This window comes from Rousettus aegyptiacus, unplaced genomic scaffold (genome assembly GCF_014176215.1).
Source record: "Rousettus aegyptiacus isolate mRouAeg1 unplaced genomic scaffold, mRouAeg1.p scaffold_m13_p_5, whole genome shotgun sequence".
Lineage (NCBI taxonomy): Eukaryota > Metazoa > Chordata > Mammalia > Chiroptera > Pteropodidae > Rousettus > Rousettus aegyptiacus.
Genome location: NW_023416308.1, coordinates 5,785,699 through 5,802,537, shown reverse-complemented (window position 1 = coordinate 5,802,537; position 16,839 = coordinate 5,785,699). Strand labels below are relative to the sequence as shown.

The 16,839-nt window shown below is 46.4% G+C and overlaps 1 protein-coding gene, 1 long non-coding RNA gene and 1 pseudogene across 4 annotated transcripts in view; 2 read left to right on the top strand and 1 right to left on the bottom strand.

Annotated features, from left to right (window-relative positions):
- Positions 1–2,759, bottom strand: part of MAPKAPK5 (MAPK activated protein kinase 5) — a 35,571-nt gene extending 32,812 nt beyond the window's left edge. Inside the window, exon 1 of one of the 3 annotated variants that reach the window (XM_016149731.2) lies at positions 1,966–2,759. In XM_016149731.2, coding sequence (XP_016005217.1) covers positions 1,966–2,001 — 36 coding nt within the window. In that variant the 5' untranslated portion in view covers positions 2,002–2,759. The remainder of the gene's footprint in view (positions 1–1,965) is intronic. The other 2 variants (XM_016149730.2, XM_036220231.1) reach the window with 2 other exon arrangements.
- Positions 2,760–2,801: 42 nt separating this feature from the next.
- Positions 2,802–4,666, top strand: LOC118602777. The gene is made up of 2 exons (XR_004950754.1): positions 2,802–4,016; positions 4,425–4,666. It is a non-coding gene; the product is annotated as an uncharacterized LOC118602777 (long non-coding RNA).
- On the top strand, positions 4,255–4,373 carry LOC118603649 (annotated as a pseudogene).
- Positions 4,667–16,839: the final 12,173 nt, after the last annotated feature.

The window sequence follows — 16,839 nt, the reverse complement described above, 5'->3', positions numbered from 1 at the left end:
ACTATTCATCAGGCTCTCACTAACTGTTAACTATCGTCATAAGCACATTTAGTCACATTCGCTCATTAAATCCTCAAACAACAATGACAACCACCACCACCACCACCACCACCACCACCACCCCAGGAGCCGGGGAGTGTTTTTATCTCCTGTATGTGAGTGAGGAAACTAAGGGACAGGGAAGTGAGTTGACTTACATAAGGACACAGCTAATGAAAGTTAAGGCTGAGATTTCAACCCATGAGTCTACCAAGATAAACGGTTGCGACCACTGAGTAACCTGGTCTCCCTATTTATAATTTTGCCTGTTAGAACTATGTCCCTCTTCTGCTCAAAACTCTCCCAAAGTTCCCCTTTCTACTCAGAATAAAAGCCGAAGTTTTTACAATGGTCTAGAAGACCCTATGTTGCTCTGGCTTCCCACTGCCTCTCTAAAACATAATCCACACAGACCCACTACATTCTCACCACCTCGCTGCTCCTGGATCACAAAAGACCTGCAGCTACATCGTGCCTCTGTCCCTGTTGTTCCCACTGCCTGTGATATTCTTCCTCGAGTCAGAGCTCTATAGAAATGTCACCTCCTCAGGCCTTTCCTGATTACCCTTCCTAAAATAGTACTCCTCACCCTTTTCATACCTCTTCATTATAACCCCCCGGCAATGTGTATTACCTAATTCCACCATCTAGAATAAATGCTCCACGAGAATGGGGACATCCAAGAGGCTGGCTTTGTACCACCAGTGCCTAAGACAGCACCTGGCACAAAGTAGACAACACTTCTTGAATTTAAAAATCTGTCACATACGCTTTGATTCACAGCCCAGTCATATAACTTTAGGCAACAATTCTTGACCCTGTAGCAATAAAATCCAAACCAAAAAGAAAAAGAGGACATATCAAAGCAGTCTTTCAGGACCTTTATTTCCATTATTTAAAATTTCAACTTCCTTAATGTGTACATTACATCCTGATGCCTCCTTTTTAACGACAAAGTTTCTTTGATGATTCCTATAAACTTTACCAACCAAAAAATTGTTAGAAGTGTAACTTCTTAACCAGTTACTGGTAACAGTGATTGTGTCTTGAAGGGGAAAATAACCTTAAGTTGCTAATGGATGCCTGCCTCGCAAAAGAAAAATGAAAGTCTTAAATGCATTGAGTTGCCTTAACACTGTAAAACAAGCAAAAAATACCTATCACACTTTAAACTTCATGTTCAATCTTTAAGACTAATTTCCTAGCTACAGCTGGATGATTACTTTCTCTTTGGTGCCTTAGTTCCTCAAAGTTTGCCTGTTTAAAAGAAAAGTAAAAAAACAAGTTTTAGAAAACTTGTCACTTTATTTGGGTCATTTTAGGAACATATTTGCTTAACAGAGCAGTAAGCCACAGGGCACTGTTAGCACTTTATCCTAAAAAAAAAAAACTCAATGCTCTCTAGGAGGAGAGGGGAGAGAGAAGAGGAAAAGGGGAGAGGAACACACGGAAAAATGAGAACAATCTATTGTCCAAATGACAGGTTTTGTCAGAAGGCGAACCGCGGATTTCCAGGAGGCTGGTTTCAAACAAATCGGAGGGAGGGGTAAAAGTCCAACTCTCCAAGTGCTGTCGCACTAGATCATGCGGAAACATGCTGGCCGCACTTGGGCAGTGATCAAAAGTATAGTAGCCCCCGCCGTCCCACTCAGATAAAGTGTCTCCACGCCACTCACCTTCGGTCCTAGCTGAGCACAAGTCACATCCCCGCTTCAATCGAGTTAGTCGGAGAAGTCGGACATCCCCCCTGCACACACGCAAACCCTTCGCCCCAGGGCTGTAAAACGCAGTCCACGGAATCCCGGCAAGACCGAAACTCGGGAGCCCCTGGAACCTCTCACTGCAAGTTCTCTCGCCTTTCCGGGGCTGGAGCCGAGAGGAATGTCACAGGGACAAAGCGGGGAGAACAGAAGCATTTCCCTTTACCTTAATGGCTTTCTCCATGTCGCTCTCCTCCGACATGCTCCGCGAGGCCCCCGCGGCCGGGAGAGGCGAAGGCTGCGCAGCTGCCCGGTCCCGCAGCAGCCGAGGGAGCAAGGGGCTTGGCGCTCCAGCCCCTGGGCCCGGGGGAGACTGGCAGCGGCCGCCCCCAGGGGCCGGCGGGGATGAGGGCCCGGGCGCCGGCTCGGCTTCGGCGGGCGGCTCTAGGCTGGCGGCGGCGGCAGCGGCGGCGGCGGCGGCCCCTGGGGACAAGCCTTTGTGCTGGGCCCTGCGCGGCTGCCTCCCGGCCTCATCCCCGGCCGGGGAGGCAGGCTCCCGGGGCAGGGCGAGACGGAAGAGGCCCCGGTCTCTGTGCAGGGGCCTGGCGGGGCCGCTGCTTAGGCCTGGGCTTGCCAGGTCCTAAGGAGGAGCCTGCGCCTCCGCCTCCGCCGCCGGCACCGCCGCGAAGCCGAGGCCGAGCCCGCCGCCGCCGCTGCTGCTCCCGATGCCGCTTCAGCGCCACACATCGCCGGGACACCCGCGCCGGGCAGCCCCGCCCGCCGCCCGGCGCCCGCCGCCCGCCCGCCGGCGCTGTGCCCCGCCTGAGCTCCGGGCAGCCCCGCTTGCCGCCCGACTCCGTGCCCCCACGGCTCCGCGCGCCCCTCGCCGCCCGCCGCCGGGCTTTCGGGGCCGCCCCCGAACCGCGCGTTTGGTTCGCAGGCGCCCGCCAGGGCCTCCCCACGGCGCGCCGCGGCCAGGACAGGCCCCCGGGCTCTCCGCAGCGCCGGCGCCGCGCTGATGACGCCACGGGGCGGGGCCCCAGGGGGCGGGGCCAGCGGAGACGCCGCGGGGCGCGACGGCCGCGCGAGCGCCGGGCCTGGTCTCCTCCGTCCGCGCCGCGGAGATTCAAGCCGCTGAGACCGCCCTGCACAAGGGGGTCAGGGATGTCGACTCGCGGTGGGGAAGAGGACACACGCCCTGGACGGGTCCTGCGGTGAGAGAACAGAATTATGTGTAAAATAGTAGCTGTGATAGTTCAGCATACGGAGAGTTAATTTTACGCGAAGCTCTTTTCCTTCATTGGTTTTTTCTTTACCAGGTGGGCATTTGGCGCTGTAAGGTAAGTATGTTCTTATCCCCGTTGGCACATTGGGTAACTGAGGTCCAGAGAGCGGAACTCGCGCCGAGCTGAGAAGTGGTCCAGGTTTGTGCTCCTACGCTGTACCAACAGCCTACCAAAGGACCTTTCAAGAGCTTTTGGCTGATCACCTCATGAATGTTTCTTCATTCGTTCACGTATTTACTGGGTACCATTATGTGCCAGGTCTATTTGACACTGAGTAAACATAACAAGACATGGTAGCTACTCACAGATCTTACTTTGGGGAAAGAGAAGCAGGAAATAAACAGAGAAACAGAATTCATAGATGCGAAGAAAAAAGTAAACAGGATGCTGAGTTAAGGGAATAACTGGAGATGGGGAGTTTTTCCTATTAGATCAGAGAAGGTTTCTCAGGTAATCTGAAAAATGAGACCTCAGAGGAATGAGAAGGAGCTATCTGTTGGAAGTCTGACAAGACTTCTAGGCAGATGGAACAGCCAAGTGCACAAGTCTTTAGGTGGAAATAAGCTAATTTGGTTTAGGGAGCAGCAAGAGGGTCGTAGCTGGAGTAGAAAGGAAGAGAGAAAGAGAATGAGATTGGAAAGGTGAGCAGGGGCTGTCATGGTAAGGTCATGGTAAGGACTTTGGATTTTATTCTAAGCCACTGAAAGATTTTTTAGAGTGAGGCGATCATGTTTATGTTTTAAAAGGTCACTGTGCCTACAGAGAATGAAATGTGGGCCAGCAAGAATGGAGACAAGGAAAGAAAAAGGAAACAACAAAGGAAAAACAAACAAAAAAGAGTGGAGATAAGGAGAGCTTATAAGAGGCTATTGGAATAATCCAGAGGAGAGATTGTTATGATGCTTGAAGGTGGCAGTAAGAGAGTGCATGGATTTATGATATGTTTTGACGGTAAAGATGACAAGACTTCCCAAAGGATTGAGTGTGGAAGGTGAGACTAAGAAACAAGTCAATAACTTCCAGGTGTCTAACTCAAGCAACTAGATGGATGATGATGAGTGAAGGACTTGAGGTCGAGGGTGGGGAATCCAGAGATGTTGTCACTCCAGGTTAATTTGAAGTTCTTGTGTGATAAGTCAAGCATGTAATTTGATATTGTGCAGGTGTAATTGTCCTCTTTGTCAGCTATACCCCTGTAGTACATTTTTAACACTCTTGAAGTCAATGCGGTCTATGGCCATACCACTCTGAACATGTCCAATCTCATCTGATCTTGGAAGCTAAGCAGGGTCAGGCCTGGTTAGTGCTTGGGTGAGAGACCACCCAGGAAGACCAGATGCTATAGGCAAAAAAAAAAAAAAAAAAAGTAAACGTGACCAGGTGCCTCTGCTTTGTCCAGTGGAAAGTAAGCAGAAGAGACGTGCACAGTTTCCGAGCTTGGCCTAGACAGTCCATTAACAGGTTCTCCTCGGTGCCCTTACTCTGCTAGCCGGAAGGTGATCACCAGGTTCTGGAGAAGGTAAGACCTTGAGATGGAAGATTCCTGAGTGGAAGAGACCTCTGCCTCTATGGACCTAAACATCAACCCAGGACTGTTATACGAGAAAAAAAATAATAAACCTCTGCTGTTTTGAGCTTTTATGTATTTGAGTCTTCTTATCATAGGCCTGTGCTAACACCAATAAGAATAGTGATCCAGCAGTAAACTTTGGGAGAAATTTTCTAAATGACTTGAGTTGACATTATGCACAACAAGAAATAGAAGGTGCCTTGGATTCATGCAGTCAGTCATTGGTTCAGCAAGAATTTATCAAGCGCTTCTCTGTGCCAGGCATACTGTGCTACATAATAGAGATACAAAGATGAAGAGGAGACGAGGTCCCTGCCCTCAAAAGCTCTGAGTCTGACAGATCAATTTTTTGGCTGTTATCTGCCACAAGCTCACTCTACAAGAAACTTACACTCCCCTCTCAACAACCCCCCCCCCACACACACACACCCTAATTTCTACACATTCTTCAGCTGCATTCTAAATACCATTTTATCAGAAAAATGATGCCTAACCCTTGTCCCCAAACTAAATCAGATATTCCTGTTATCTCATAACTTCTTTGTACTTATCACAGTTTTTTATTCTTTAGTGCCCTCTTCCCCACTAGACTAAATCTCAACAAGAGAAAAAAAATCTTACCTATATTATTGGTCATATTCTCAACAAAGCCTGTTCCAGGTGCTTAAAAAATATACGTTGAAGGAATCAATGAATGGAGAAAGCAGAGCCCTGAGGAAGGGGAAGTTTCTTCCATCTTTTGATATGGAAGTGGGAGCTAGGCAGCCATGACGCCCACCTCTTGGTGTCCGTGATCTTGTGTAATCCGCTCACCGTGCTTGTGGGTCGATCTAGTGACTTGCTGCTAATGAAGAGATGTCATGTCTAAAATTAGGTCACAGAAAGACCATGGCTTCCATCTTGGGCTCCCTTTCTTACTCTCACTCGTTTGCTCCAGAGGAGGCCAGTTCAAATGTAAGCCGATTGATTAGTTTCCTGGAGCTACCATAACAAAGTGACACAAGCCGGTTGGCTCAAAACAACAGAAATTTATTCTCTCTCAGTTCTGGAGGACAGAAGTGTAAAACCCAGGTTTTGGTAGGGCCATGGTTCCTGCCAAGGCTCTCGGAAATAGTCCTTCCTTGCCTCTTCTAGCTTTCAGTGGCCCCCGGGAGCCCTTGGTGGTTTTTAAGGCACTAAGTATTGGGGTAATTTGTCACAGTATAGAAAATGAATACGGAGTTTGGTGATGAGAAGTGGGGTGCTATCATAACTACCTAAAATGTGGGAGTGGTTTGGAACCAAGCAGTGGACAGAGACTGGATAGATTTTAAGTGTGTTGGAGAAATCCTAAATTATCTCAGACTTAACGGAAATCCGGACTTTGAGGATGCTGCCACTGAGGGCTCAAACGGAAGTGGGGAACACGTTATTGGAGCTGGAAAAAAGAGTATCCCTATTACAAAGTGGCAAAAGGTTTAGCAACACCTCCTGCATTTAGTGTGGAAAGAAGATCTTCCTAAGGAACTGGGTGATCTAACCTAAGGCACTTTCCAAGAAGGTGCTGCCTGGTTTCTCGATGCTTGTAGTAAAATGTGAGAAGAGAGAGAAGTTATTAAACAATAAGGAGCCATCAAGTGATGGTTTTGAAATTGTTGAGTGTCTCTAGATGGCAACCAGTGCTAAAATTAAGCAGTGGCTTTCAAGCAAAACTCAAACCCAGGGCACTGCAAGGAAAATGGCTTAGTCAGCTTGCGCTGCTGTAACAAAATACCTGCCCCCCAGCCAAAAAAAAAAAAAATTCATATCCTCCTCTCATGCAAAATACGTTCCCAATATTCCAAAAGTTTTAACTGCCCAGCCTCAACTCTAAAAGTCCAGAGTATCTAAATACCATCTGAATCAAATGTGGGTGAGACTCTTAAGTGTGATTCATCCTAAGGCAAAATTCCTCTCCAGCTGTTAACCTGTGAAACCAAAGTATGTGCTTCCAAAATACAATGGTGGGACAGGCTTAGGATAGACATTCCCAATCGAAAAGGGAGAAATCAGAAGGAAGAAAGGGGTGATGAGTCCCAAACAAGTCGAAAGCCCAGCAAGGCAAATATCATTAGCCCTTAAGGCTGAAGAATAATCCCCTGGTTCTGTGTTCTGTCCTGCGCCCTCCTGGGATTGCAGTCTGTGCCCTCCTGGGATTGCAGTCTCCATGGCTTGGACCAGGTGGCCCTGCCACCATGTCTTCAGATGAAGGCTGTCTGGTCTGATACCAAGGCAGTGGCTCTGATGATCTCTGAGTTGCCTTGGGAGCCATTTCTTGAAAAATAGGGCACGTTCACAGCCAAATAGCTTCTCACTGTCCCATCCTGTCTAAGGTACAAAATGTGAAAGCCTGACTTCATTTCTTTCTGTCTTGGTCTATTTCTGTGTAAGTGGGCAGCATTTCTGCTTGCATAATTCAGTAACCTCTATATCAAGTGACAGTCCGGCCAAACCCCTTGGTATTTTGCACTTTTATTTTTTGCAATATGGACAGGCTGAGAATTTTCTGAATCTTTAAGTTCTTATTCCTTTCTGCTTAACAATTACTTCTTTGATTCATTTCTTTCCTTTCACATTTTATTATAAGCAGTCAGGAGGAGCCAAGCTGCTCTTCGAACACTGTGCTTAGAAATCTCAACCAAATGACCAATTTCATTGCGCTCAAATTCTACCTTCCAAAAACACTAGGACACAGTTCAGCCAAGTCCTCTGCCACTTTATAACAAGGATTGCCTTTCCTCCATTGTCCAATAGCACGTTCATCGTTCCCTCTGAGATCTCACCAAAATGGACCTTAGCATCTTTTTCTACCAACATTCTGTTCATGATTATGTATTCTCTAAAAATGGAAGCTTTGTCTCTTCCTCTCCTTTTTTCTTTCTGACCCCTCACCAGAATTGCCTTTAATATCCATATTTCTGGCATGCACCTCAAAACTCCCAGCCTCTACTCACTGGCCAGTTCCAAAGCCACTTCCACATTTTTAGGTGCTCATTACAGCAGCACCCCACTTCTCAGTACCGAATTCTGTCTTTGCTATAACAAAATACTGCAGACTGGGTGTCTTAAAAATAGACATTTATTCCTCCCAGTTCCAGAGGCTGGAAGTCCAAGATCAAGGTGCTGGCAGATTCAGTTCCTGGTGAGAGCCTTCTTCCTGACGTACAGACGGCAGCCTTCTCCACATGTCCTCACATGGTAGAGAGCAAACTCTGGTCCCTTCTCACAAGGACACAAAGCTCATTATGACCCTATCTAAACCCAATTACCTCTCCAAGGCCCTGCCTCCTAATACCATCACGTCGAGGGTTAGCACTTCAAAAGATGAATTTGGGAGGACACAAACATTCAGTCCATAACAGGGCCAAAGCTAAAGTAGAAGGTGCGACTGTGGTGTTTTGTCAAGACCTCAGAAGACCAAAGGTGTTGCCTCAGAAAACTATTTACTCACGGAAAAGTTCCTTTAAAGAAGAGATTCAGGGTACATCTCACAGATCCTCTCAAACAATAAGGCCTCAAGTGTAAACTCCAGAAGCTACTTTTCATGAAAAAGAGTGAGCGGAACCAAGAGCTGTGAGTAATTACTCTCAGGCCTTGAGAACTAACCACGGAGCTTCCAACATGTGCCCAGCTGGATTTCAGACTTGCTTCGGACCAGTGACTCCTTAATGCCTCTCACTTCCCCTTTTTGAACAAGAATGTCCATAGCTGTTAACCCATCCCACCATAGTGGGTTGAGCGGAAGGGACAAATAATTTGTCTCCTTACTTTCACAGTTTTACAGATTGAGAGGATCTGTACTTAAGGAACCACACTCAGGAGATTAATTTATACCTGGTCTTGATTTAGCCTTGAGATTCTGGACTTCCCGCTTTCGCTATACTGGGATGGGGCTTTTGGAGCCCTTCAGAGGGAGAATGCATTTCGCAGGTGGGAATGGCACGCATCATCGGCTGCCAGAGGACAGATTACTGTGGGCAGCCTCTCAGATGGCCCCGGGTGGTATCTTCGTGTTATACTCCTCACGCCTTGAAGGTGGACTGGAACTAGTAACTTGCTTCTAACGCACAGAATACAGGAAAGTGACAGAATATCACTTCTCGGATTAGGTTACAAGGACACTGAGTTCTGCCTTGGGCTTCTTCCTTCACTCTCTTGCTCACTTGCTCTGAAGGGAGCCAGCTGACATGTCGCTAGCTGCCCTGTGGAGGAGTCCATGTGGCAAAGAACCGATGTCTCTGGCCAATAGCCATAGAGCCCCTGAGACCAGAACTATGTGAGGGAGCTGGGAAATGGATTCGCCCCCAGTTGTCTTGAGATGACTGTAGCCCTGGCTAATACCCTAACTTCAATTTGGAAACCAAGAGCACCTAGCAAAGCTGCCCCAGATATCTGACCCGCAGATGCGCAGGTTATTTTAAGCTGCTGCCCTTGTAGCAATTTGTTATGTGGCAATAGGTAACTGATACAGGTGGTTAAAAAAAAAAAACGAGAGGAATACAGATGAGAGGTCATGGTGGCCTGGACTAGGATAATGGCAGCAGAAATCGGTGAGACTTGAACAGATCTGAGATGCACGTTGCAGGCGGAATCAGCCGGAGCTGGTGATGAATCGGATGTGAGGGATGAAGGTGAAGGAAGTGGCAAGGATAATTCTCAGGTCGTCCCTGGGCACAGGCCACCCAGTGGGCGGTGGTGCATTTACTAAGGTCGAGCACACTGGAAGGAAAAAGGGCTAAAGAGTACTTACTGTCAGGGGCTCAGTGACCGAGATGTCTGGGCGGAAGGATGAGAACACGCAGTCAGCCTGTCACTGAACGTCATTTTCTCTGAGACACACCTGCCCCTAAGCAGCAGTTTCAGAAGAGTAACCCCGATGGGCAGAAGCAATGTGATACTGCCATAATTAAGTGTTGGCGAGGATGTGGAGAAACTGGAACCCTCGTATTCGCATACATTTTACATTGGTTGGTGGGAGTGTAAAGCAATTACAGCCCCTGTGGAAAACAGTTTGGCAGTTCCTCCAAAAGTTAAATATAGAATTACTGTAAGATCCAGCGATTCCATTTTAGATATATACCCCAAAGAACTGAAAACAGGTGTTCAAACAAATATACAAACGTGCATAACGGCACCATTTGCAATGGTCAAAACAACCCATATATTCGTCAGCAGATGAATAAACAAAATGCGGCCCATCCATACAGTGGAATATTATTCAACTGTACAAAGGAATGAACCACCGATTTATGCTACGACATGGATGAAACTTGAAAACACGATGCTGAGTGAAAAGCCAGAACAAAAGGCCACGTACTGTCTGATTCCATTTATAAGAAACCCAGAAAAGGCGAATCTGTGGAGGAAAAACCAGACTCGTGGTTGCCAGGAACTGGGTGGAGAGGGGAATGAGGAGTAACTGCGTAAGAGGTGTAGAATTTCCTTTTGGGGTGATGAAAAGCTCTTAGAAATAGAATGAGGTGAATGCACGAAATGCCACCGAATTGGGCACTTTGAAATGGTTAAAGGTCAATTTTATGTTAATTTTACCTTAATGAGAAAAAAAAATACTATGATGCTTAATTGACCCCATTACTCTCAGAAAGATGTTTCCTTGTTAAACCGAATTATTTAATAACACACTTAGAAGTCTGTTTAAAGTATTAACTCGCTGCTAATCCGGCTTCTAGGTGGATTCGCTAAGTGCTTGGAACAAGGGCGCTGAACTTCTGAGCCTTCAATGTTTCATAACCCGACTTATTGGACAATCCGCTTGGGGTTATTGCCCTGGAAGCGTGTTTGCCTCATTCTACCCTGCTGGCGTGGCATGGCTCTCATTCCTATTGGAGCCTTCGAAGATTTGAGATGAAAAAGCAATTGAAAACCAAACGGTCTTTCTCTCTCCCCCACCCCCATTTTCTTTTTCCATCTAGTGGGGTTTCTTTTCCAAATTCAGAAGCATTATATATGTCATTTTTAAAAAGCTGAACAATATAGGCATTAATGTGGGAAGTGCAAATCTCTTAGGGGCTCACCATCGGAGGCCAGCTTTGTTCATGCGTTTCTACTACTCTTCTCCGCAATGAAGTTTGCATGGACCTGCCCGCTGCATGGCACCCGACAAACTGCAGCTCGCTTTTGTGGAAACGCATCATATCGCCTTTACAAAACCTCCTCGGGTACCCAAGTCTCGCCCATGATGGGAGCTTCCACCTCTCGATACCTTCCACCTGCCCTATCTCATGTAACCTCCCAGCAGCCCTTGGAGGTGAGTGCTCTGTTTGTCATCGTCCTTATTCCACAGATGAAGACACTAAGAGAAGCTGACTAGATTTCATCAGTCTTCGGCAATGCAGCAGTAATGTATTCAAAATATCTAATCCATTCACTAATTCATCAAAATACTTATTGAAGACCGACTGTGTACCCGGCAATGGGCTACATCATTCAGGTGGCTAAGTGGCAGCTAATCCTGGAACAAGAACTGACCCTCTTGCCCCGGCCCCATTTCCCTCCCATGCGCCCACTGACGTAGCTGAGGGAGGGTCGCTGCAAGGTGCCACTGCACCTTCCCTGAGAGTCCCACCACCTGCGTAGGAGGAGAATAAAATCACTCAGCCTGAAGATCCAGCAGCACCGTTTCTGGTGCAGCAAAACGTTAATGTTCAGATAGATGCCTTGGGGAACCTTGTTCAAATGCAGATTGGGGTTCAGAAGGTCTGAGCATTTCTCACAAGTGCCCAGGCAACGGTGATGCTGCTGGCTCGTGACCCATCCTTTGACTAGTGACGTTCTAGTGCTCCCTTACGCACACTCTTCAACCTTGAAGTCCACCTTTCACGCCTTCACTGTCGCAGACCAACGGGACAGTGAGTTTAAAATAGTCCTTCAACAACACCCCAGTACAATTTCTTATACAGGTGTCCCCTGGAAACAAAGTAGATTAGTGATTGCCAGGGACTGGGAGAAGGGGGCATGGCATGGGGGAGGGGGGAGATAAGGGGATGCCAGCCAAGAAATACAGGTTTCTTTGTAGGGCAATGAGAATGTTCTAAAATTGATTGTAGTGATAGATGCACAATTCTGTGAACATACTAAAAAAATTGCATTGTGTCCTTTTAAACGGGTGAATTGTATGTTATATGAATTATATCTCAGTTAAGCTGTTTGAGTAAGGAAAGGGAGGGAGGGAAGGAAGGGAGGAAGGAGGGAAATGGGAGTCAACTGTCCTTTCTTGTGATAAACCAGTGTCCCTCAAACTTTAATGCACACCACCCCCTGAGGACTTTGTTAAAATGCAGATTCTGATTCATTAGGTGTGTGGTGGAACCTAGGATTCTGCATTGCTAAGAAGCTGTCTGGTGATGCCAATGTTGCCATTTGGTTCTGGACCGCACTGATGGGCGAGTGTAGACACCTCCAGGGTGCCCAGCACCCAACCGCCCCAGCTTAGGGTATGGGCCTAACTACAAGTGAGTGCCATGTGACCCCCGTCTTCCAGCCACAGCTGACTGACTCAGGAATGGACAGCTGACCCAAGCTGGCCCATCAGAGTCTCCAGGGAACTGAGACTGGAACAGTAAACCAGTTGTGGGTCGAGGCTTCCAGGAGGAGGCAGGCGTTGCTTCATGAATATTAAAGTAGTGAAAGAAGCTGTGGGGGGGGGGGGGTGCGGAAAGGGGCGGTTCCCGTCCCGTCCCCCCCAAAGTCTTCCTTCTTCCTTTTGCTCGACACTTGAATTATGTCTTGTCCCTCTGAATGCTGCTAAGTGGTCACTGGTGTTTTTTAATGGACTGTTAGAAATAGTGCTCTTTCCCAACATGCTTTACACACTTACCCAGTTGTTTTCTTGGATACATTTTTAGTGGTGGATTCCTACCAGAAAGTTCACGCCAAGTTGTAGTCTCTTATAATGTAAAAGCACACACTGGTTTTTTTTGGTTTTTTTTTTACTTAAATTTCTGTTCCTCAAATATATCATAGTAAAATTTGACAGTCAGTGAGTGGAAAGTTCTCGCATTTGCTGGACTTAACTCAAATCCTTCAGCCGCTCAGAGCTGGAAGGGACTGTCGCCAGGTCGGTGCCCGCAGTGCAGCTCTGCGTTTCCACAGCCTCCCCGCGGGGGCTCGGCAGGCCCAGCCCGCATGCTTCCCTTGACCTGGCCTGAACCGCCCGCCCGCAGCCTTTCTGCCCTCGTGAGAGAACCCCAGTTCGCTCCCCTCAGGTCCCTCCTTTCAGAGGCAGGAAACATGATCCCTCTCCTGGGACTGCTGCTCAGATGTCTCACTTGGTGGCCTTTTCGAAAAATTATTTTCTTATTGTGGTAAAAAAAAAAAAAAGTACAACATAGAATTTACCGTCAAAACCATTTCTAAGTATATCATTCAGTAGTGTTAAGTATAGTCACATTGTTGTACAACCAATCTCTAGAACTTTTAAATCTTGCAAAACCGAAACTCTGTACCCATTATACGACTTCATTTGTAGGCTTTTGAACCCCAAGTGGAAAGTAAGATTTTGAAAAGTCAAAATTCCCAAAGAATTATAATATCTCATTTGACAATCGATTCCTACTTTCTAGCTGAGGAACGAGAAACAGATGACCTCAATTGTACAGGTACATGACATTTTTATATAGCTTTGAAAATAAACCATTAAACACCGTTTATTATTCTTGTTAGTATTGCCAGGTAATATATAGAACTGATATCCTTACCCCCAACCCTGGCAATGGGACTGAAGAGAAGTCTAGTAGGAGTCAAATGAGTGAAAGTCAGGTGCCATCTTAGTCTGTATGGGCCGCTGTAACGAAACATCATAGACTGGGCGGCTCAACAGAAATGTGTTTCTCACCTTTCTGGAGGCTGCAAACGTGAGATCAGAGCGCCAGCCAGCATGGCTGAGTGAGGGACCACTTCCTAGTTCATAGCTAGGGTATGAGAGTCTCCAGGGAGGCAGAGAAGGACCAGGAAATGTCATCTGCTGCCCCTAGGATAATCCTGTCCTTCAGATGTTTCCCACGTTATCAGAAGCTCCCACAAGCATTGTGTCACGGTGTACCAAATTAAATTTCCAGATTTAGTAACTGAACTGTTGTTATGTAAGAGAATATCCAAGGTAAAAATTCAAGCACAAAGTATTGAGGTAAACGGGCTTGATGCCTGTAACCTACTCATAGTTGGTCTAGAAAGAAAATATATGTAGGAGGTAAGGAGGTGGGAAGGTGATAGAGCGAATGGGAAAATACTAAAAACGGGTGAATCTGAGTGGAACGTATGAGGTTGTTGTACTGTCCTTAAAATTTCTGTAAGTCTGAAATAATTTCAAAGTAAAAATTGAGAAGCAAACCCAAATCTTTCTGGAGGACGTTTTGATCCCTCTCATATTAAGGGGATGAGGGTTTCTATGTGGAAGGATCGAAGAATGTGTTTTGTTTTGTTTTTTTCCTCTAGGGTAGTGGTTCTCGGAGAGTGGCCGCCGGACCAGCACCAGCGTCAGCATCCCCTGGCACTCGGTAGGTACACAATAAATATTATTTCTTTGGGACACAAGATTAGGAGCCGAATTTATATTCCACTGAATTTTTTTTTATTATGCGTATTTAGTTCATTTTCAAAAAAGGTTAGTGAAATCAACATAAGTAAATAAGTATCGGTTCCCTTTCTCCTTCACAAAATAGTTGAAAGGAGGCTGGAAATGACAGTAAGAAATGGAAGCTTGGAGGTTGTACCACTCGTCCATGTTACCCCAAACATCTGTGACCCCAGCTGCTTTTTTTAATCAGGGTGAAATTTACGCAACATAAAACTGACCATTTTAAAGCAAACAATTCAGTAGCACTTAGTGCACTCACAGTGTTGTGCAACCATCACCTCTGTCTGGTTCCAAAACATTTTCATCTTCCCAGAGGGACACAGTGTACCCATCAAGTGGTCACTCCCCTGCCCCCTCTCCTTGGCCCCTGGCAGCCACCGAGCTACTTCCCGTCTCTATGGACTTACCCACTCTGGACATGTCATATACACGGTACCTCACGACGTGTGGCCTTTTGTGTCTGGCTCCTTTCACTTAGCATGATTTTTGAGGCTCATTTATGCTGTAACCTGTGTCAGTGCTTCGTTCCTTTTTATGGTTGAATAATATTCCATCATGTGGGCGCACCCCATTTTATCATTCATGCGTTGATGGACTTTTGGCTATGGTAAACGGTACTGCTGGGAACATTCATGTACAGGTTGTTGTTGTTGGAGTCCCCGTTTTCAGTTATTTTCTCATTGCATTGCCTGCCAAATTTTGCCCATGTCGTAACCGTCTTTGAAAGAGACAAAACCCAGCAAGCAGATAGGTGTATCCTATCAGCTCCTGAAGATGAGTGCTGCTGTGGTGCTTATTGCCCACGAGGTGGCGCCTATACTTAGAAAAAACGCCTCATCAGCCAGGTTCTCCAGGCTGCAGGAAAAGCTCTCGTGCCCTTGATTCAGACAGAAGTATGAGCATTTCCTCTTGGGCACTCAGCGAGCCTAAAGGCAGAAACGGCAGCTTTACACCCAATACTCTTGTGACTGACCCACATCCAAATACCCAGAGAGATCAGGTTGTTCATAACCTGAGAACTTTGTTTTTGCTTCAGACACCTAAAGGTTCTAACAGGTTTCTGATGCTGAAAGCACAAGATTAATAAGTGTCTAGGATGTCAGATCAACATTATAGACATCTCATCATAGCTAGCATTTCCTTTGTATTCGTCAGTTTAAAGAATAGATTCTCTTCGAATTACAGTGAGTCTGATTCATAGAGCTTGAGTGCAAGAAACATTATATTTGTTTTTTCCAATTCACTCCTAATGGGGTTCTTGGCAACATTGTTGGCAGTAGCTCAGCAGGGGACTCTCCAGTCTCCATTTCCCCTCCTAAGGCAAGAGCCCCAAGTTTCTCTTGGGGATCCATCCCTCTCTTATTCTCAGCCCAGGTGGACTTAGAGGAAGTGCCACTCCAGACGACAAGGGTGGGTGGTTATGACTCAGGTCTAAGTGAATCAGCACACCTCCTACCTCTGGCCACAGTGATTGGTTGGGATAGCGGTGGGATGTTCCATCAACTGGACCAATCAGTGTGAGCCTCAAGGTCTTTGCCTAAAATCGACGGCTCTCCGAGCCAACAGACTTGGGCCTGGCCTGGTGTGAGGCTACAGCTCTTGAGGGCAGTTGGCTCCTCTAAGGATCCAGACCTACCAGAACCAACATGGATGGGTGTGGCCTGAAAATGAAGGCTACGCGGCAGAGTCAAAATCAACAGACAGAAACTTTCTGAACTTCTGAACCAAGCCATGTCCAAAGCCAAGATCCCAGGATTTTAGACTGTGGGAGCCTTCTTTGTATACTGGTTTGAATTTAGTTTTGACATTTGCAGCTAAAATAGTCTTAAATGATAGCCTGTCTAAACCCTCTTAGAAGTAATCTCATCCTACATCATGAGAGTTTTGGGGTTAATTTGGTGGTAAGGTTAGACATACGGAAAGCCTCACCTTAAATCTCAAGAGGAATTTTCTTTAGGTTAGAGAACATATCAAAATAGATTTCAAGTGCAGTGAGGGCAGGCATAGCCATTTCAGCTGACCAGTCTATCCCTGGTGCTACCCGAAGCCTGGGAGGAGGCCACAGAGCAGGACAGGAGAAGGGGGCCGGGTTCAAAGCTTTGCCCTTTGCCGCTAGGTTTACGCATCATGGCGTCGTTGTTGCTGGTCATCATGAAAGCTAAAATATAGATTCATTTTATTGGCAGGGAACTCGATTTCCTCTTGAAGCATCATGAACTGGAATAACCTGTTGTTGCCAACTGGCCAAAATCCTTGTCTCCTCAGTGACGCACACTTATTTCAGGCATGAACAGTGGTAGAATGATTAGATTTAATTTGTATATAAATGCATAATCTAAACAGTTAGGTCTACTTGTATTTCGTTATTTGAATTTTGCTTTCATCTTTTATATAATGCCTTCTATTTCTGGCAGTTAAAGCTATTGCTTTAAGTATGGCAATAAGGTGCTTATTTAATTTTTACCTGAATATAATAGTTGATTTAAAGAAAAAAGTAAATAATAGTACAGGTTTATGCATATGTGACAAAAAGCGTAAAGTGCTATTCAAATAAGTCATATTAGTCTTTAGCAAAATAAGGACCATTTATCAAGGTGTGGCTTAGCCTGAGCGATAGAAGACCAGGGGCCG